This window comes from Polypterus senegalus, chromosome 12 (genome assembly GCF_016835505.1).
Source record: "Polypterus senegalus isolate Bchr_013 chromosome 12, ASM1683550v1, whole genome shotgun sequence".
Taxonomy (NCBI): Eukaryota; Metazoa; Chordata; class Cladistia; order Polypteriformes; family Polypteridae; genus Polypterus; species Polypterus senegalus.
This window is the reverse complement of record NC_053165.1, coordinates 123,330,401-123,353,272: the sequence shown is the minus strand read 5'-3', so window position 1 is coordinate 123,353,272 and position 22,872 is coordinate 123,330,401. Positions and strand designations below refer to the sequence as shown.

The following is a 22,872-nucleotide window of genomic DNA, read 5'->3' as shown; positions in this document are numbered from 1 at the left end:
TATTTCATTTGGTTGCTATGTTCCTTTTTTAAAATGTATTAAAGAAATATTATGAACATGCAGTCAGCAAGTCTAAATAACTTAAAAGTTTGAAACTGCCTTGACAGGTTTAATATTACGAATATCTACTGGGATGAATGTAACCATTTGTTTTACTTTTGCACTGAGTGAAGATTGTTTTTGAAGTGCATTAAATTATCTGAGATGTATTAAACAGTAGAGAGTACAATACTGTACAAAAGTCTATGTAATACAAGTGCCATATTAACCTTTTTAAAACTGTCAAAAAATATCTTATATTAGCTACAGTATTACAGTAAAATAAGCCACTGATTCTACCAGTCTTTTAGATGAATATTTTTCTTTGTGTATATACAGTGATTAAAAAAAGATATATTTTGGTACATGGTTATGTTTATTTTGTATGAGGTATACACTCCCTGAAAAGCTTAATGTTCCCATAAAACAATCACACACACCCCAATATGGGTGGTGGAGGACAACCCCTCAAACATTAGAGAAAAATTCTGTTAGGGTTGCCTTTTAGTATTGATATATCTTGAAAATGTAAGCAGGTATACAGAAAACGTTCATAATCATTCAGAAAAAGTATCTGGTATAATAGGAACTATTTGTCTGATGCCAGATTTTCTGTATACCCTTCAGCTCTGCTCAGGAGGCTTGGTTCAGATGTTCTGTCTGCCCATTTAAATCATCTTATTCAAATATAACTTACAACATTAACCCAATTAATGATATAATTCCAGGTATGTTCCCTTCTCCCTTTGCACTGTGAAATCCAATCACTTCCATGCCGCAGCTCTGTTTTGTTTTCTATTTTTTCCATGTATGGCTTACATCTGAAAAAGGGCTTTACTCTGTAGTTCATTCTATGTCCCATACTCAAAGCCAACTTTAGTTCTACATGTGTGTAAACTTGAATAAAACCTGCAGTATGTAAAATATGCACATAAAGCATAATGATACAATTGTTGATTACATCTGCTGAACAATTACAGTTTATAGGGAGTGATACAATGAAGGTGCACCAATTTAAGGCCATATACATGATATACAGTTCTGATGCTTATCTGATCACACATATGTTTTAATTATAGAGGGGGGTCAACAATGGCCCCTTGCTTTTACATCTCAAATTTAAAAACCTTTTGACAACTAGAACAACAATCTACAAATCCAGACATCATTATTATTACAAGGGAGGAAAGCTTACCAAGCTTTTAGCCAACAAATTCACAAGCAAGAAGTCAACGAATCCTCGTAATCACCAAAACTTAACGGAGATAAAATCTTTTAACACAAAAAATATAATGCATAATTTCAGAGCTACTATGAATCCCTATATACACTGAGTTTAAAGAAGACAATACAAAATCTAATGCATTTCTGGATATATTACAGATACCACAAATAGACGTTTTCTAGTGTGGAGGAACTTGATAAACCTCTAAAGTATGAATTATGATGCTATAAACTCACCTAAGGTGGAAAGCAGCAGGCCCTGACGGCTCCCCCTGCAGAGTTTTAAAGAAATTCTCCTCTCAGCTACCCTCCTATTAGAAAACTTTTTACAGAAGCCAGAGATAACCAATCTTTTCCTCAAACCTTCAAAGCACTAATCACTGTTTTTCCAAAACAAAATAAGCACTTATTAGCAATGTGCATCATCAACAATTTAATTTGAATAACGTTAAAATACTCTCTAAAATCATAGCTAGAAGGATGGAGAAAGTGCTCCCCGGTAATATCACAAGACCAAACTGGATTTATTAGGGCCACTAATTTATCTTCAAATCTTCACTTCGTTTAATTGTAATATACCACTAACTAAATCAAACCCCCCAGAAATATTTTTAAATTTTGGGATGCAGAAAAGATTCGACATGATTGAATGGAAATACCTTTTACTATATTGAGAAGGTTGGTTTGGTCTAACATTTGTGCATGGATTAAATTACTGTATACTAAACCCAGAAGTCAGTTTGCATCAACAACATTTGTTCAGACTACTTTTAAACTAGAATGTGCACTAGGACAAGGATGCCTTTGTCCCCCTTTGTTCTAAATGCCATGAACCCCCTGGCAATACATTGTCTAATACTGATCAGATAAAGGGATTAGCTGAGAAGGACGGGAACAGAAAATCTCCCCATATGCAGATGGTATGGTATTGTATATATCGACCCAGAAAATTCTGTGCCTGCAGCAACAGCACCACAAAATTTCAAAGATCTCTGGTCCCCAGAATTAATCTGAATAAAAGTGTACTCTTTCCAGTGAATTCTCGCATATAATATTAGATTAGATAATTCTACCTTTTATAAATTGCAAAACAGTTTAAATACCTAGGTAAACATCACAAGTAAAATAAAGCTCTTATATTCAACAAAATTTCACCGTGAGGGAAAAAATTAAACAAGACTTGATAGATGGTCAACCCTTCACCCTCACACTAGCTGAAGAATTAACGTTGACATTTAATATTCTTCCCAAGCTTCTTTTTTATTTAAAAACATTCCAATATACATTCATAAATAAATTCTTAGGCAATTAGATCTCAACAATAACCTCATTTATTTGAATTCAAAACATCCACGATCAAAGAGTGACCCTACAAAGAAAAAAAGCGATGTTTCACTTAACTTCCGGGTTTTATTATGGCAGCAAATATACAGGTGATAAGAACCGGGACACAAAGAAGAAATACAAGGTTTGGACCACAACAGAAGTAAAATCCTGCAGTACTTCTTTATCCCTTGCTCTGGGGCTCCAATAAAACACGCTATAAAAGAATATACAAATAACCCAACCTCCACTCACGAATCGGAACCATAGAAAGATTTAAGACGGAGAACTATCTTGGCACCTCTGCAAGAGAACCACCTTTAAACCCTTTCCAAATATATGCATTTAATATCTAAAAAATTGAATTAACTTGCTCAGAGGTTCTTTATATAGACAACCCCTGATCCTATGAACAATTACTTCCAAATTTAATATCCACCCACACATTTCTTTCACTATCTTCAAATCAGGAATTTTGCAAACAGAACCTTCCAGTTTTTCCCCCTCATTTGCACCCTCATCCATGCTGGAAAAAATTATTGCTCAATCCTCAAGGACTTAGACTCCATCTCACAATATATAAAATCATTTTACAATCCCCCCTTCAAAGATCCAGAGGACACGGGGAAAAAAGATCCCCAATTAATATATCAGAAAAGGAGTGGAAAGTAGCAATGCAGAGAATTCACTGAGCCCATATGAAAGCATACAATTATACAATTTAAAAATTATATATCGAAGCACACCCTGTCTCACTAAAACTTCCAAAATGTTTCCAGGGATGATCCAACCTATGAATTTGCAAACCAAGTCCCAGCCCCACTGGGTCAGCATGTTCTGGCCTGCACCAAATTAACATCATTCTGGACAAAATTTTTAATTACCTCCAGACACCCTTTTTGACCTCCAATCCCTCCTAACCCATTAAGGGCTGTTTTTGGGAGTTCTTCCAGAGGGGTTTTAAAGGGAGAAAGACAAACAAATCATGATTGTTTTCACTACACTTTGGCACACAGACTTATTCCAATAAACTGAAAGAACCTAAACTCTCCTCTTTTAATTCAGTGGGAAACCATGTGTTATATTATTTGAAATTGGAAAAATCAAAATCAGTTAGAGGATCCGCATGACTTTTCAAAACATGGCAGGATCTAATCAGTAATATTTAAAATAATTTCATGAGCTTAGAGAGTTTATTAATTTAGGTATGTTTACAAGCCTTGGCTTGCTCTCTCTGAGGGGGGGATCAACTGTTTTTAACTCCAATTTTTTTTTGTATAAATTTGATTGCTTTGTATGGATTGAAAAAAAATTAAAAAAAAAAAAACAATGGCCTTGGAAATTTGAGTATGAAACTGAATTTTTTTGGATGATCAGTGGTTCACTTTTGTATAAATGCTACAGTCATATTTCTAATCAAAATGGGGTTGCATCATTGGTTTAACAAACCCACTTATGCACCCAAAAAAAAACCTCCATCTTATGAGTACAGTATAAAAATATTTTGTGGGCATGGAAGAGACATGAGACAAGAGGTCAGCAAATTAAGTATATATCAAAGGAAGGTGAGTTGGAACACAAACAGAATAACTGATAAGACATAAATAAATATTAAACTGATATTTAAAAAATCAGTATTTTGCAAATTTAAATTATTTTGAAAAATCAGAATATGTAATAATATTACATTTTAATTATCATAAATATTTTATTTATGCAGTGCCAAATTGAACTTTGTAATCTAGCTGTTATGTTAACTTACATCTGAGCAGTTATACACTATTTCAGTATAAAGCACAATTACCTTGAAAATTAAGATTTTAATTCAGTTCCTCATTGAACTCCTGAATCAATTAGCCTAATTTTGAAAAAATTAGTTTTATTAAACATTTATTTTGTTAACAAAATAAAAGCTTGTCATCAACACTATTAGGATAAGAAAATAATATATTTTACTCAAATAAGGTGTTGCAAAATTAGTAAACCTTTAAAAAATTCCACCAAAATCTAAATTTTGATATCCTAACATGATTATTAAGAACAGCACCAACTCGTCTAGATATAGAATGAACAAGTTGGCAACACACTGCCATGTCATCTTTTGCCAATCTTGAAGAATTAGCCTTTCAAGCCTGGATGCTGGATGGAGAATGAGGCTCCAACCTGTCATTTCCCGAAGTCCCCACAAGTGTTCTATTGGGCCGAGGCTAGTGACATGCTTGGCCACTGAATCACTTTCATCCTGTTCAGAAATGCAGCAGTGGTGCAAATGTAAAAGGTCATTATCATGTTGAAAGAGTGCCATGACGAAGGCACTGGAGATGGAGATCTTCTTCCAGTATTTTGAGTACATTGAATTCATGATTTCATCAAAATTAAGTGGAATTACCTGACACCTGCAGTACCATATAACCCCCAGAAGAACACTGCCACCACCATACTTTTCTGTGGGTACATGCATTTTTATTGATTCTCACCCTTCCTATGCTATACAGTGTGAATGCCATCAGAACCTTTGTCTCATCACCCAAAGTATAGAGGCATAATAGTCATTACATTTGTCAAACATGGGCCTGCCAAAGCTAAATGGTTTTTTGTGCATGGGCTTTAAAAGAAGCTTCCATCATGAAAACACTTTTTCACGGAGTGTCTGGCATCGACATTGTTATGTGTCAGGAAAACAGTCAAAACCCATTTGGTTTTCTATTGTTTAGTAACCATAATGTACTTTAGAAGGAGATCTTCCTCAATTGCCGGGAAATCCATCCTTCTGAATTTGGATACACTTTTGCTACCTTGCCAGACCTATTTAGCAATGCTTTCACTAATTTTCTTTTTAGACTGATCTTTGTGTAAAGAAACAGATTTGTTTTTTTGTCTTGTGACATTTCTCTTCCATGTGGTTCCATTATTGTCGATTGAATGGGGGATTCTATTAGTTTAAAAACCACCCAAATACGCCAGTTATGTGGTTGTCACCCATGTAATGATTGATTAGACTCATCTGTTGTTGAATTCCTTTAATTAGCATTTTATCAATGTTATTCCTAAGACCTTCATTGGGGTTTACATGTTTGCAAATGGTCTTAGATAATTTTGTTAAAAACATCCAATTTTTTTTTTGTAATGAAATTTGATTTGCAATTAATAAATCAGACTTGCTTTGGGCTTGGGCTGTTTTATCATAAGGGTCCCACAGAAAGTATTTTATTCTGAAGGGAAGAAGATGATTTTGTGAAAATCTTTAGAATGTACCCCATTCATGCATACAGTAAACGGGAAAAAGAACAATCTTCTTTAAATTTTTACAGAATTCTTTTAGCTTAAACATATATAAGATATACTGCAGATGTAGTTTAGTACAATACAAAAACTTTAGGTAAAGAGCAAGTAAACCAGGAAGCACAAAAGATATTTTTTTTCTAGGGAAAAAAACATAAGTAAAGAAAATAAAGCTATTACTGTTTGTTTTCGTCACATTTTTATTAAAATGTTTTTTTTTTCTTTATAAAACTTTAATTTACCATTACTTCAGCATACAGAAACATAGGGAAATTATTGAATCTAGAAACTGCAATGAATCTTCCCCCACAGAATTAGGCAAATATACCTGTGACAACAGGTTACAGCACAATCTGAGATAGTATCATAAATACAGTTCACATAACTAGAAAGCTGCAGAGATATCAACAGCACAACGGGAAAAAGCATTATAAATCGAGTTCACATAACTAGAAGCTGCAGGATGTTCACCGATTCTCCTCTGTGACTGTTTGTGTATTTAAACAAAATGTTGAGCCCCGGGCTCAACAGGTAACTAAGCATATAGCTAGAGAATCCTAAGATGCTTGTTTATTTATAGAATATTTTTATTTATTATTTCAGGAATCTATTGATTGGTTGGTATTTGTTTTTATCCATTACAATATACATGCATCATCTAAAATAACATGTAGATCTCTGTTTTTTCCCAAATTTGATTTGCTCATTTGTACTACCCCTTTATGGAATTCTGCATGCAGATATTTTACAAAAGAGCTATGAGGCATATATACATAGCTTTAAAAATAAAGTGTGATCAAGAATACTGGGCAGTATGTCCAAGATGAAAATTAATAAACTGTATGTTTTAAAAGTAAAATAGAACAACTAATCATAAAAAAACGTCCATTATCAGTTTAAAAATAGCATATTATGTACCTATCACAATTCAAGAAAGGTGAAAAATAATTTGAGAACAACATTATATTCAACGTAGGAACCCAAAATTCCTTCTGTTTTACAATAATTGATATTGGATGTAAAATAAGTGTGGAGAGTACATTTTCCTTTAACCAGAAGTTAACTGTAACAGGTTACTAGGAAAAGAACATACACATATCTCGCTTGCTTTGGGACTACATTTGAAACCGATTGGAATCACGTCAAATTACACATTTAATGAAATATGTAAACAAATTATAGAGTAAGCAAAGAAATCATTTCACAAGTTGTGATGATAAGATTGGCTTTTCCAGCATCGGTTTAATTCTTCCAATTTATTTTGTTTAGTGTAATAGAAATTTTACGTTGAGCAAAAAGTAATTGCAGGATTAATTTGCAGCACTATAAAATACTTTTCCTCGAAAAGTTTACTATCAATTATTAGATTGTTCCTTACATTTTACCTATAAGCACAGATGACGCCTTTTTAAAACTTAAGGTAAGACATTCTACAAAAATACAAACTTAATAAAAAACATGTGACATCTAGAGTGAACCTTTCCGTACTTGCAGAAGGAACCAGTATTACCTGGTAACAGAAGGAGATTGAGAAGCGCCTGGTTCTCAAAGTAAGTTATTCCAATACGTCACCGATATACAGGAAGCCCTTTCGTGAAGGGTTGTCGCTTTGTTACAAGTAGCCCTTTCTACAGGAGCTGTCTTTGGTCATTTGATCGAGCAGAAGGTTCTTAAATGTGATTTTAATCGTTTTTAAAAGTAAAAAGTCCGCGGTATTTTAAGGATTATTGATAGGTCAGCGTTCTCCCAATTGTGTTGAAAACTAGTTTAGAAAATGAATGGAATTGTCAAAACAACTGATAGATGGCAATGATGCCCTCCAATTATGTTTGTCCGCCATTACCGAAGTAAATATGCCAAAAATTAGGTACGTTTGTTGATAAATATGAGAAATATGTCACATTAATGAGCATTTACTTAATATTTTATTACCCAAGTTGCATTCATGACAGATTTAGCGTAGAAGGGAGTTAGAACCCCATACGAGTAATTTATAGAGAATTTTACTTTCACCGGTGTGCATTTTCAGAAATGAACTTGATTGGTTCTCCTACTTGAGGTAGTTTTATCGCCGCTGAGAAAAAACAAAATCCCAAAAGGGCGTAAAGACACTGAAGCCACCCGTACATCAACCACCCCATCGGTAAGACCTTATGGGAGAAGAGCCTAGCATATTTATCGCTAAACACAAGGACCTTACTGTTAAACTATTTTGAACAATTTTTTAATTTTGAGAACTTAGGAATCTCGCACGAGATAAAAAATTTTGTTTTTTTTAAAAATGTTGTGTATGAAAGTCAATGATCACTTTATGATTAGTATATAACTATGTAAAATATGCCTTGTGCACTTGACAACTATTTGTTTAACACCTGTAAATAACACTTTGTATTTAGTAGAAGAGCTGTTTTTCGACTTTAATAAAGATGAAACCTAATTTATACTTAAAGGAGAGAAAATTACATATGCATGCGATTAAACCGAATAAATTGTAGAAAATGTGTCGTTCTTAAGGGTTTAAATTAAAGATTGAAAGGGATGGTTAATAATTGACTTAGTAGTCCACCAAGTCCGGCTCCATTGACGACTGTTACCAACCCAAAATAATTAATTAACCTGCTTGAACTTTTTATATATATTTAAAAAAAATACCAGTAACATTCTCAAAATATTATCAATATTCATCTGTAAATGCCAGTAGTTGCTGTTAGTAATGTAATCAAATGTTGTTTTGCCATGTCTTCAGCTAATGAAAAATAAAACGTAATGGTATTTTTAGATGAAAACAATTACTTTAAAATTTTAAAAAATACCAAATGGTATTGGTCACCAAGATAGCCTGGAGTAAATTGAATTAAACATGTTTTTTAAGGTGTTGCAAGAATTTTAGCTTATGAAGGTGGGAAACACGGACATTGCTATATTACAGGTACTGTCTCCTTTGAATAATTATACTGATAATTTTACAATCATTTACCAGTGTAATGGTAGTGCTTATTGTTTTCTCACAGTATTTTGAGCATTGTCTCCTTATGGTACCTTGAAAGAAAAAAGCCCAAGCCTCATCTGAATAGAAGACTCCCAATTTTTTTTTATGTTGAAAAAAGTACATTTTAGAGTGGGACATATTCTTCATTGTTTTTTTCCTTTCATATTAAAATATTTAGTATGATGTTCTTAAAATATTCCAGACAAAATACATTGTCACAAAATGGTCTTTAAGTTATGTCTAGAATTATTTAATAAGTTTATACACCACATATAATCTGGTGTTTTATCATTTCATTTGTATGGTTACAAGATGCTTACCAAACTTAATTTGTTGCCTTTGCAAATGAAGAAATAGTGTGACAATAAAAGCAGATTTTTGGGGTTTTGTTCACTGCAAAAAAGGGGAATAAGGTATTGGTTTAAAGTAGCATCTTGTTAATTTGTGAAAATTTTGAAAGTATATGCATGCTTGATGGTGAGAAGGTATGATGTGAGGTGCTCTCCTGTCACCCTGCAAAACAGCCTTAACTGCCTCCTGTTATGAAAAAATGTATTATGGCTTCCCAGTGAATATTTTCTATATATTACTCTATTATATCATAATTAAAAACCATTCCTGGCAACAAAGACTATGCCATCTTAGTGTTTCTCCTTTCAGATATGAGTGGTCTTTGCAAATAATTTGTACTTTTTGTTGTTTGTGCAGTCATTTATAATGATTAAATATGACAGAAAACCCCTTTGTGCTTATTCCCCATGATTACCTGTCAATACCCGCAGCCATCTTACAAACTGAGGGCAAGGAGCCAGCAAGAAACCTGGTACAGTGTTGGAAAAAATTACAGTAAATGCTGCAGAACTGTTGACTGTGTGCTGGAGATATATTTAGAAATTCATCATTGTAATTTTAATGAATGTGTTGACATTGTTACGGATTCATCAAAAAAATTTTTAGGGTGTTGGAAAAACCCAAATAAGAGATCCAGAGCATTAGGGGCCATCATGTGCTTCTGACCTCAGAAACTTGCCTCTGATTGGGTTGTAACTTTGGGTCTGCCGATTTCTTCCTGTTAGAGTTTCTTCCCATTTACAATTGCCTGTGGATTTTATAGGAAACTGTACACAGTGACACTTTGATTAGTTTTTTCAGTTTATCTAAATGTAAGGCCTACACTTCCCAGGGTAATAATGCTCTGTCTCCCTTTTATTTGTGAATTGCCACTGCCTCCAATATCACTGGAATGTTGTCAAAGTAGTACCGGAGGGTGCAGTAATGCACTTTGTTCCAGCCTGCTTTAAGACAGACATATGGTTTCTAAGTAATCAACAGAAGTTGGGACACCAGTACAAATTGTTTAACTTACAAGGTTTAATTTACTTTAAATGCTCCTGAACATCTATATGTTGTAACCTATTAGTTGTTCCCTGAAGAAGGCCCATATATATATTCTGATACTTCCTTTTTCGGTTTTTTCTAACCTGAACTTTTGAGTTTAGTTTCTGGCAGTTTACTGCTTTACTTTATCACAATTTTAGGTCATTCATTGCATTTCAGCTGATCAAATTTGAAGAAAACTGGGGGTGTTCTATAATGTTTGATTGGTTGTGTATATCCTCACAGTAATTGACCTACAGTATATTTAAATAAATACATGTAATGGAATGTTTGAGTTTCTTGATTGTTCAAATGACAGTCATTGGGTTGGGCTATATGAACTATAGCCCAGGTAACTTCATGTGAATCACGGAAATTACTATTAGTAATTATACACCGAGAAACCAGGTATCCGTACAGTTTTTAACTGACTTTATCAATTTGTTACAGTTCTTTAGAAAACTTATTCAAATTAACAAACATAATTGGCCCATTGAGTTCATACTGAGATGATGCTTTTAGTTGTTAGCTTGATTAATATAAAATGATAAAGAATGTATGATATACCAAATCAGTTAATTTTAAAAAAAACTCAATTAAGAGATTAGAAACCCTAAACACAGGTCAGAAAAAAGTATATGTAATGTGCTTTATGAAATTTAATTTAATTAATTTAAACTCTCCTATATAATATTTAGATTTTTTAATAAAATTAATCATTGTGGTGTTTAGAACTACAATATGTTCTTTTCTGTTTACTACTAGATAGTATACCAAAGCAATAAAAGCGATTGTCTGAAAAAAAAACTTGAACAGGGTAAGCTTAAGTAGTGGATTTTTTGTAGTTTGATATCATTAGAAGAAAGGCTTAAAACTAGTAAAAAAAAATCTTTGCAAATAGTTACTAAACTTATTCTAGTGCTACAAGGAGTAAGCTATTGGAAAAATGGAAGGAGTTGAAATGCTTAAGATTAAATAGATGGAGACTGTGGAGTAAAATGGTAGAATTTTTTCAAATTGTGAAAAATAGAATGGATACCAGGGTGTTAATTTAATATGTGTTCTACTAAAAGAACACAAGTTGTTCCATACTGTAATATAAAATTAGCTAAAAGTTTGAGAAAAAATTTCCCTTTTGAGACAATTTTGTTTATGAATGTGTATATTGGGGTGAGTGTATGTGTGCAACCCCAATTGCAAAAGCATTGGGGTCATGTATGTATATAAAGATCGCATGAGAAGTAGTGTGTTAAAAAAGGTAGAAAAAAAAAAGGGGAAAATTTTAAAAATAACGTAAATGACTGCCCAAAATACAGTATTTGTTTGTGAGTGTTACTGAGTGTTGCTGTCCCAAGGGGATTTGATTACTATTTCTTTCAATAGGTTCGTATTTGTAGGATTTTGTTGTATTCAAGTTACATTTCCCCGGGGTTTTTCAATCGCGTAAGATGACAGGTTTCATTCATCGATTCGCTTCTTTTCCGCACAATAAAAGCTCGCCTTCTTTTTATCTGAGACCCGACACACTGCATGCACGGGGTTTTTTTACATGTCTTCCTTTAGGACATTGACTTTTTTCCATAGTGTGCTTTGTTTCACAGTAGCTGCATTTATGAATATGCTTATGACGCCTTAATTTTGCTGCCTTTCAATTGTGTAATTCGATTTTGTTCAGCTTTTGGGAAATGTTGTTTTATCTGTACACCAGGCCAGTTCACGGAGCCCTCGGGGTACTTTATCGGTTCCTAGCTGTGCTGGTGCCATCTCCTGCTATGTCCATGGCTGTATTTAATGTTACCTTAGTCCTGAAATTTAAAACTTTCTCTGAGTTTCCTTGAGTTTGTGTCAAACACCACCTGACCATCCATCTTCCATAAGACAGTCCTTCACCCGGAATATTTACCCGCGGGGAGTTTGTTTTTGGGTTGCCGCTGACGGACGGCCTTATATGGGGAGGCACTAAAATTACAAACGCCCAGCGCGCCTGTCTAATGAACTTAATTTAAAGTGTAGGTTTACATCGCGGTTTGTTCCAAGTAGCAGAACTCATGAATATGGTTGTATATGTCACCGTCGCTTCTATTGTTTCCTGCCTTCAATTATATAAAAGCATGTTTTCTTGAGCGCTTTTTGAGGTCTTCCGGTTTCTATGTGCTGCTGATTCTGGGAGGCGATATGTCACACGAACCCCACTACAGGCTTTAAGCTCATCTCCATTAAACAAATGGAGAAAACTGCTTAGTTTTGACCATTACGTAGAATTTTTGTAGTAAAGCCTGCCTAACTTTGTAAGGAAGCTGTAAGGAATGAACCTGCAAATTTCTGTAGCTTCCACCCAACGGAAGTTGGAAAAATTAGTGATGAGTCAGTGAGTGAGTGAGTGAGTCAGTGAGTAAGGGCTTTGGCCTTTATTAGAAAAATATAAATGTATATATGTGTGGTAATATATTAAAATATATATATATATATAAAGTAAAAGTGTGTCTGGGTATTCCGTATATCATACAAAGGACTTGATAGCATACAGGCTTTGGCAGGGTTTGTGGTAGATGAAATTTAATGTCAGTAAATGTAAGATTACAATAGGAAGTAAAAATTTTGGTTAATAAAAATGGGCGGTGAAAAATCAGAGTACACCTATTAAGGAGGTGATTTAGGAGCCATAGTGGACTCCAAGCTATCAACTTCCAAAATGTCAGAAGCCATTAAGAAGGCTACAGAATGTTAGGTATATGCAACATCGTGTAGTACAAGTCCAAGGAGGTTTTCAACCCCTTTTTAATGAACGGTGAGGCTCCCATCTTGAGTACTGTGTGAGTTTGGTCCAGGACTAAAAAGGAATGAGCCACTAGAACAGGTCCAGTTGGAATTATAGAAGTTCAGGCCGAACACATGCGAAGAAAAGATTAGAGTGAGTATTAAGTTAAATTAAAAATAGACAGTGAGGACTTAAAATGATTTTCAAGAACACGGGACAAGTTGGAAACTTTTAGGTAAATTTCGAAAACATTAGGAAGTTTTTCTTTAAAAGAACTATAAACTTGGAATAAGTTACAAGTAGTGTGGTAACATAATTTGGGATTTCAAAACTCAATTTGATGTTTCTTTGAGGAAGAAGTGATAGGACTAAGCTTTGTGGCTGAAATGGCCTGTTCTCGCCTAGATTGTTCTAATTTAATTTATATATATATATATATATATGTGTTGGGGGGGGGGTGTTTATATATATATATATATATATATATATATATATATATAATATATATATTATGTGATAAATAAAATTATAATATATAAATATGTGTTGTTTTGGTGGTTTGTGTGTGTGTTTTGTGTTTTTTTTATTTTTATATATTATATATATATATATATATATATATATATATATAATATATATAAAAATATTATATATAACACACACACACACACACACACAAACATATATATATATACATATTCATACATATACACTACATAAAATACACATAAAACTTTACATATATATCTACACTAGCAGAATATCCAAGACTTCGAGGAGAAGTAGTGTGTTAAAGAAGTTATGAAAAGAAAAGCAAACATTTTAAAAATAACGAAGATGATTGTTAATAATTGTTTTGTCATTGTCATGAGTGTTGCTGGCATATATATATATATATATATATATATATATACACATACATATACACAGACACATATATATAAATATATATATACAATATAAACATATATATATATATACATATACACACATACATGTATATACATATACACACACATACTTTATATATACACACACACATATATACATACTGTATATACATATCTACATATATACTGTATATACAATATATATATATTAAATCTACATATACATATCTATATATATATATATATTAGGGGTGGGACTCGATTAAAAAATTAATCCAATTAATTAGAGGCTGTGTAAGAATTAATCTTGATTAATCGATAATGTGATCGCGTAAATTTGCCCCATTTCGCAAATGTTTTTTTTTTTTAATTTAAAACGGTTTTAGTGGGCTTACAGAATCAAATAATAGACATGGACATGAATATTGTAAACTGAAGCTGTTTTAATTTCTGAAAAAAGCTTTTAAACTGCATTTGAATTCAAAACAGAAACAAAAATATCATCCCTGGTTAAAATTGGGCAGACTTAAAAATAAAGTGGTAGTTTAAGTACTTTAAGTACATTTTCAGAATAGTATTGTCTTTAAATAATAATAACCAAAATTTCAACATAAAGTGCAGTTTTCTTCTTAAAAAATAAGTCAGAAACATAAAAGGTAATTTGACCAGCTTACTCTTTAAACTCTGAGTAACATTAGCCAAAATTATTTTGTACATTAGGCTAAAACAGTGTGATCATTGAACATTTTGTAATTAGATGTATTTAGAATTACTAACGGTCACGGAAGTCCAATGATCCCCAGTAAGAGCCACAAAGTCCGCTTTCTGTAATGCATCTAATTTTGCTTGCTTTTCAGTGTGCACAAAACCATGCTTTTATCAAGGCTTCGCTCGGGTAGTCGAAATGATCAGTAGGGAAGGCAGCGCATTCCGACTCTAACATTTTGTAGCTGTGATGTGTGCATCAGTGTAATGGATGTACCAGGAAATCATGCATTGACAAAAGTTCCCGCTTGTTTGAATTGAAAGTGTGATTAAATGCGCTATTTTTAACGCTGTTATGGAGTACATGCATCGAAGCTTCTCAGCTGTGCTTGTGCTAAGAAAGGGAAAATTTTAAAAATAACGAATATGATTCTGCTGTTAACCTAATATTTTTTTCATACGCCCCAAACCAAGGAGATGCTAAGGTAAAATGAATCGGTAGCGCTGCAGACATAGTCAGTACACCCTCTCGGAATCGAACCTCGAATGTCGCCAAGTAGAGGCTAAGACTCTACAATTAGCCACAGCGTGTGGTTTGTCTATGCTAAAGTATGTATTGTAGATCGGGGTATATATATACATTTATATATATATACCCGTGTACGCAGTGAGAAGTAGAAGTTATGAAAAGAAAAGGGAACATTTTAAAAATAACGAACATGATTGTCAATATACAGTAATTGTTTTGTGAGTGTTATTGAATGTTGCTGTCATCAAGGATTTGATTATCATTATTTCTTTCAATCAGGCTCATATTTGTAGGATGTGTTCAAGTTACATTCCGTGTTTGTCAATCGCTGTAAAGATAAGAGGTTTCATTCATCGATTAGTTCCTTACTGCATCAATAAACAGCTCGCCTTCCTTTTTATCTGTGATGTGACAAACTGCATGCACGGGTTTTTTGTACACTGTCGTCCTTTAGCAGGACATTCACTTTTTCCACCGTGTGCTTTGTTTCCGCAGTAGCTGCACTTATGAATATGATTCTATGTATAAGACGCTTCATATTTTTTGCTGCCTTCTCAATTGTGTAATTCGGTTTTGTTCAGCACTCTTTGGAACTGTTGCTTTTGTCTGTGCATTCGCGCCAGTTCACGTGAGCCGCTTGGTGTTCTTGCATCGAAGGTTCCCAGCTGTACTGGTGCCATCTCGTGTAATGTCAGCTAAGACCCGCACTTAAAAGTTTCTCTCGCAGTTTCAATGAGTTTGTGCCAAACACCACCCTGACCATCTCATCTTCCTCTGCATAAGCACAGTCCTTCACCCGTGAATATTTACCGGCAGTGTTTGTATTGGATTGCCGCTGATGGACTGGCCTTATATGGGCAGGCACTAAATTACAAACGCTAGTGGCAGCCTGTCTATGAACTTAATTTAATATAAACTTACGGTTCACGCGTGCTTTGTTTCCGCAGTAGCTGTACTTATGAATATGCTTGTATGCATCATTTGCTTCATAATGTTTTTCTGCCTTCTCAATTGTGAAATGGCGTTTTGTGCTTGGAGTTCTTCCTTGTTCTCTACTTACTTACGTAGGAGGCGTGATGATGTCACACGAAACTCCACTGCCATCTCCAACTCAAGACTCCATTACATTATATGGGAAAAATAGCTTCCAGTTATGACCCTTATGCATAGAATTTCGAAATGAAACCTGCCCAACTTTTGTAAGTATGCTGTAAGGAATAAGCCTGCCAAATTTCATCCTTCTACCTACGGCAAGTTGGAGAATTAGTGATGAGTCAGTGAGTGAGGGCTTTGCCTTTTATTATATAGATATATATATATATATGTGTGTGTATATATATGTATATATATATATGTGTGTATATATATGTATATGTATATATATATATATGTGTATATATATATATATGTACAGTGGTGTGAAAAACTATTTGCCCCCTTCCTGATTTCTTATTCTTTTGCATGTTTGTCACACAAAATGTTTCTGATCATCAAACACATTTAACCATTAGTCAAATATAACACAAGTAAACACAAAATGCAGTTTTTAAATGATGGTTTTATTATTTAGGGAGAAAAATCCAAACCTACATGGCCCTGTGTGAAAAAGTAATTGCCCCTGAACCTAATAACTGGTTGGGCCACCCTTAGCAGCAATAACTGCAATCAAGCGCATGATAACTTGCAATGAGTCTTTTACAGCTCTGGAGGAATTTTGGCCCACTCATCTTTGCAGAATTGTTGTAATTCAGCTTTATTTGAGGGTTTTCTAGCATGAACCGCCTTTTTAAGGTCATGCCATAGCATCTCAATTGGATTCAGGTCAGGACTTTGACTAGGCCACTCCAAAGTCTTCATTTTGTTTTTCTTCAGCCATTCAGAGGTGGATTTGCTGGTGTGTTTTGGGTCATTGTCCTGTTGCAGCACCCAAGATCGCTTCAGCTTGAGTTGACGAACAGATGGCCGGACATTCTCCTTCAGGATTTTTGGTAGACAGTAGAATTCATGGTTCCATCTATCACAGCAAGCCTTCCAGGTCCTGAAGCAGCAAAACAACCCCAGACCATCACACTACCACCACCATATTTTACTGTTGGTATGATGTTCTTTTTCTGAAATGCTGTGTTCCTTTTACGCCAGATGTAACGGGACATTTGCCTTCCAAAAGTTCAACTTTTGTCTCATCAGTCCACAAGGTATTTTCCCAAAAGTCTTGGCAATCATTGAGATGTTTCTTAGCAAAATTGAGACGAGCCCTAATGTTCTTTTGCTTAACAGGGTTTGCGCCTTGGAAATCTGCCATGCAGGCCGTTTTTGCCCAGTCTCTTTCTTATGGTGGAGTCGTGAACACTGACCTTAATTGAGGCAAGTGAGGCCTGCAGTTCTTTAGACGTTGTCCTGGGGTCTTTTGTGACCTCTCGGATGAGTCGCCTCTGCTCTTGGGGTAATTTTGGTCAGCCGGCCACTCCTGGGAAGGTTCACCACTGTTCCATGTTTTTGCCATTTGTGGATAATGGCTCTCACTGTGGTTCGCTGGAGTCCCAAAGCTTTAGAAATGGCTTTATAACCTTTACCAGACTGATAGATCTCAATTACTTCTGTTCTCATTTGTTCCTGAATTTCTTTGGATCTTGGCATGATGTCTAGCTTTTGAGGTGCTTTTGGTCTACTTCTCTGTGTCAGGCAGCTCCTATTTAAGTGATTTCTTGATTGAAACAGGTGTGGCAGTAATCATCAGGAAATTGAACTCAGGTGTGATACACCACAGTTAGGTTATTTTTAACAAGGGGCAATTACTTTTTCACACAGGGCCATGTAGGTTTGGATTTTTTCTCCTAAATAATAAAACCATCATTTAAAACTGCATTTTGTGTTTACTTGTGTTATATTTGACTAATGGTTAAATGTGTTTGATGATCAGAAACATTTTGTGTGACAAACATGCAAAAGAATAAGAAATCAGGAAGGGGGCAAATAGTTTTTCACACCACTGTATATATATATATATATATGTGTGTGTATATATATGTGTATATATATATATATATATGTGTGTATATATGTGTATATATATATATATATATATGTGTGTGTATATATGTGTGTGTGTGTGTGTGTGTGTGTGTGTATATATATATATATATATATATATATATATATCTATACTAATAAAAGGCAAAGCCCTCACTGACATCACTCACTGACTCATCACTAATTCTCCAACTTCCCGTGTGGGTGGAAGGCTGAAATTTGGCAGGTTCATTCCGTACAGCTTCCTTACAAAAGTTGGGCAGGTTTTATATCGAAATTCTACGCAGTAATGGTCATAACTGGAAGCAGTTTTCTCCATTTACTGTAATGGAGATGAGCTTCAACGCCGGGGCGGAGTTTCGCGGGACATCATCACGCCTCCCACGTAATCACGCAGTACATAGAAAACCAGGAAGACCTCAAAAAGCGCTGAAGAAAACATGCATTATATAATTTAGAAGGCAGCGAAACAATAAGAAGCGGCGAGTGATATATACAACCATATTCATGAGTTCTGCTACTCGAAACAAAGCACGATGTAAACCTACACTTTAAATTAAGTTCATAGACAGGCTGCGCTGGCGTTTGTAATTTAGTGCCTGCCCATATAAGGCCGTCCGTCAGCGGCAATCCAATAGCAAACTGCCACGGGTAAATATTCACGGGTGAAGGACTGTGCTTATGGAGAGGAAGATGAGATGGTCAGGGTGGTGTTTGACACAAACTCAGCTTAAACTGCCAGAGAAAGTTTTAAGTGCCAGGACTAAGGTAACATTAAATAAAGCCATGGACATAGCAAGATGGCACCAGCACAGCTGGGAACCTTCGATGCAAGTACACCGAGTGGCTCACGTGAACTGATGCAGTGCACAGATAAAAGCAACAGTTCCAAAGAGCTGAACAAAACCGAATTACACAATTGAAAAGGCAGCAAAAAATATGAAGCGCCTGATAAGCATATTCATAAATGCAGCTACTGTGGAAACAAAGCACACGTGGAAAAGTCAATGTCCCGCTAAAGGAAGACAGTGTAAAAAAACCCGTGCATGCAGTTTGTCACATCTCAGATAAAAAGGAAGACGAGCTGTTTATTGATGCAGTAAGGAACTAATCGATGAATGAAACCTCTTATCTTTACAACGATTGACAAACACGGAATGTAACTTGAACACATCCTACAAATACGAGCCTGATTGAAAGAAATAATGATAATCAAATCCTTGATGACAGCAACATTCAATAACACTCACAAAACAATTACTGTATATTGACAATCATGTTACGCTATTTTTAAAATGTTCCCTTTTCTTTTTCATAACTTCTACTCTCCACTGCGATACACGGGTATATATATAAATGTATATCTATAGCCCATCTACAATACATACTTTAGCATAGACAAGCTGTGGCGCAATTGTAGAGTCTTCGCCTCTAACGCATATCTGAGGTTCGATTCCCGAGAGGGATGTACTGACTATGTACGCGCTACCTGATTCATTTTACCTTCCCATCTCCTTGGTTTGGGACGTATGAAAAATATTAGGTTAACGCAGAATCATGTTACGCTATTTTTAAAATTTTCCCTTTCTTAGCACAAGCACAGTTGAGAAGCTTCGATGCATGTATTCTATAACGCTAAAAATAACGATTTAATCACACTTTCAATTCCAAGCAAACGGGAACTTTTGTCAATGCATGATTTCCTGGTACATCCATTACACTGATGCACACATCACAGCTACAAAAATGTTAGAGTCGGAATAAAGCGCGCTCCTACGACTGATCATTTCGACTACCCGAGCGTAAGCCTTGATAAAAGCATGGTTTTGTGCACACTGAAAAGCAAGCAAAATTAGATGCATTACAGAAAGCGGACTTTGTGGCTCTTACTGGGGATCATTGGACTCCGTGACCGTTAGTAATTCTAAATACATCTAATTACAAAATGTTCAATGATCACACTGTTTTAGCCTAATGTACAAAATAATTTTGGCTAATGTTACTCAGAGTTTAAAGAGTAAGCTGGTCAAATTACCTTTTATGTTTCTGACTTATTTTTTAAGAAGAAAACTGCACTTTATGGTGAAATTTTGGTTATTATTATTTAAAGACAATACTATTCTGAAAATGTACTTAAAGTACTTAAACTACCACTTTATTTTTAAGTCTGCCCAATTTTAACCAGGGATGATATTTTTGTTTCTGTTTTGAATTCAAATGCAGTTTAAAAGCTTTTTTTTCAGAAATTAAAACAGCTTCAGTTTACAATATTCATGTCCATGTCTATTATTTGATTCTGTCGCCTACTAAAACCCTTTTAAATTTAAAAAAAAAAAAAACATTTGCGATTTGGGGCAAATTTACGTGCGATTACATACATTAATCAAGATTAATTCTTACACAGCCTCTAATTAATTGGATTAATTTTTTAATCGAGTCCACCCCTATATATATATATGTAGATATATATATGTAGATTTGTATATATATGTGTATATACAGTATATATGTAGATATGTATATGTTGTATATACAGTATGTATATATGTATGTGTATATATATACAGTATGTGTATATATATGTATATGTATATATATGTATGTGTGTATATGTATATATATATATAACTGTATATATATATGTGTATAGATGTGTATATATATATATATATATATATATATTGTCACACACGCACAGCATGGGAGGCAGCTAAAGGGCTCCGAAAGTGAAGGCAGTTCTGAGCCATGCCGGGATGTGGCAGAGCAAGCGCTAACTCTCTTTCTCACTTCCCTGTAGACCTAACCCGGGAGGTTCCACCTGTCTCTCTGGGCGTCACTTCTGGGACCCGAGCCAATGGAGACAGACCTTGCCAGCTCCGCCCCCTGATGTCACATCCGGGACTAAACCAATGAACAATGAACCGTGCCCGACCCTTATGACCTCACTTCCTGTCTCCCCCTTTAAAAGCCTTCCCTTTTCCCTTCTGTGTCAGTCTTGTTTTGGACTCTGTTGTAAGCAGTTCAGTGCTGGTATTGGAAAGAAAACGAAGTTGCAGCCAGGATACCAAATTACATGGGTGGCTGCCCCAAACCTTCTTCTGTCTTTGACTCGTTTTGTGACAATATATATATATATATGCCAGCAACACTCATGACAATTACAAAACAATTACATTGTCAATCATGTTACGTTATTATTAAAATGTTTCCTTTTCTTTTACTTCTCCACTGCCAATCGTAGCTATTTTGCTATATATATATATATATATATATATATATATATATATATATATAAATAGATAGATATGACAACAACACTCATATCAATGACAAAACAATTACATTAACAATCATCTTACGTTATTTTAAAATGTTTGCTTTCTTTTCATAACTTCTTTAACACACTACTTCTCAGCTCTTGGCTTGTATTCTGCTAGTATATATATATGTGTATGTATATATATATATATATGTGTGTGTATATATATGTGTGTGTATATATATATATGTATATATATATATATATATATATATATATATGTATATATATATGTGTGTGTGTGTATATATATATATATATGTATATATATATGTGTGTGTGTGTATATATATATGTATATATATATATGTGTGTATATATATATATATGTATATATATGTGTGTATATATATATGTGTGTATATATATATATATGTATGTATATATATATGTATACATATGTGTATATATATATATATATGTATATATATATATATATATACACATATATCTATACTAATAAAAGGCAAAGCCCTCACTCACTCACTCACTCACTCACTCACTACTCATCACTAATTCTCCAACTTCCCGTGGGTGGAAGGCTGAAATTTGGCAGGTTCATTCCTTACAGCTTCCTTACAAAAGTTGGGCAGGTTTTATATCGAAATTCTACGCGTAATGGTCATAACTGGAAGCAGTTTTTCCATTTACTGTAATGGAGATGAGCTTCAACGCCGTGGGGGAGTTTCATGTGACATCATCACGCCTCCCACGTAATCACGCAGTACATAGAAAACCAGGAAGACCTCAAAAGCGCTTGAAGAAAACATGCATTATATAATTGAGAAGGCAGCTAAACAATAAGAAGCGAAGAAAGTGACATATACAACCATATTCATGAGTTCTGCTACTCGAAACAAAGCACTATGTAAACCTACACTTTAAATTAAGTTCATAGACAGGCCACGCTGGCGCTTGTAATTTAGTGCCTGCCCATATAAGGCCGTCCGTCAGCGGCAATCCAATAGCAAACTGCCACGGGTAAATATTCACGGGTGAAGGACTGTGCTTATGGAGAGGAAGATGAGATGGTCAGGGTGGTGTTTGACACAAACTCAGCTTAAACTGCAGAGAAAGTTTTAAGTGCCAGGACTAAGGTAACATTAAATAAAGCCATGGACATAGCACGAGATGGCACCAGCACAGCTGGGAACCTTCGATGCATGTACACCGAGTGGCTCACGGAACTGACGAGTGCACAGATAAAAAGCAACAGTTCCAAAGAGCGCTGAACAAAACCGAATTACACAATTGAAAAGGCAGCAAAAATATGAAGCGCCTGATAAGCATATTCATAAATGCAGCTACTGTGGAAACAAAGCACACGGTGGAAAAGTCAATGTCCCGCTAAAGGAAGACAGTGTAAAAACCCGCATGCAGTGTGTCAGGTCTCAGATAAAGAAGAAG

At 34.6% G+C, this 22,872-nt stretch overlaps 2 protein-coding genes across 2 annotated transcripts in view; one reads left to right on the top strand and one right to left on the bottom strand.

Moving 5' to 3' along the window:
* The window catches only part of vps33b (VPS33B late endosome and lysosome associated), a 114,931-nt gene extending 107,654 nt beyond the window's left edge, over positions 1-7,277 (bottom strand). The window contains exon 1 of the mRNA XM_039773359.1: positions 7,254-7,277. The gene's annotated coding sequence lies outside the window, so the exon portion shown is untranslated. The remainder of the gene's footprint in view (positions 1-7,253) is intronic.
* Positions 1-22,872, top strand: part of LOC120540515 (guanosine-3',5'-bis(diphosphate) 3'-pyrophosphohydrolase MESH1-like) — a 73,479-nt gene that overhangs the window by 4,940 nt on the left and 45,667 nt on the right. The window contains exon 2 of the mRNA XM_039771357.1: positions 7,932-8,011. Within this exon, the coding sequence (XP_039627291.1) occupies positions 7,932-8,011 (80 nt within the window). The remainder of the gene's footprint in view (positions 1-7,931; positions 8,012-22,872) is intronic.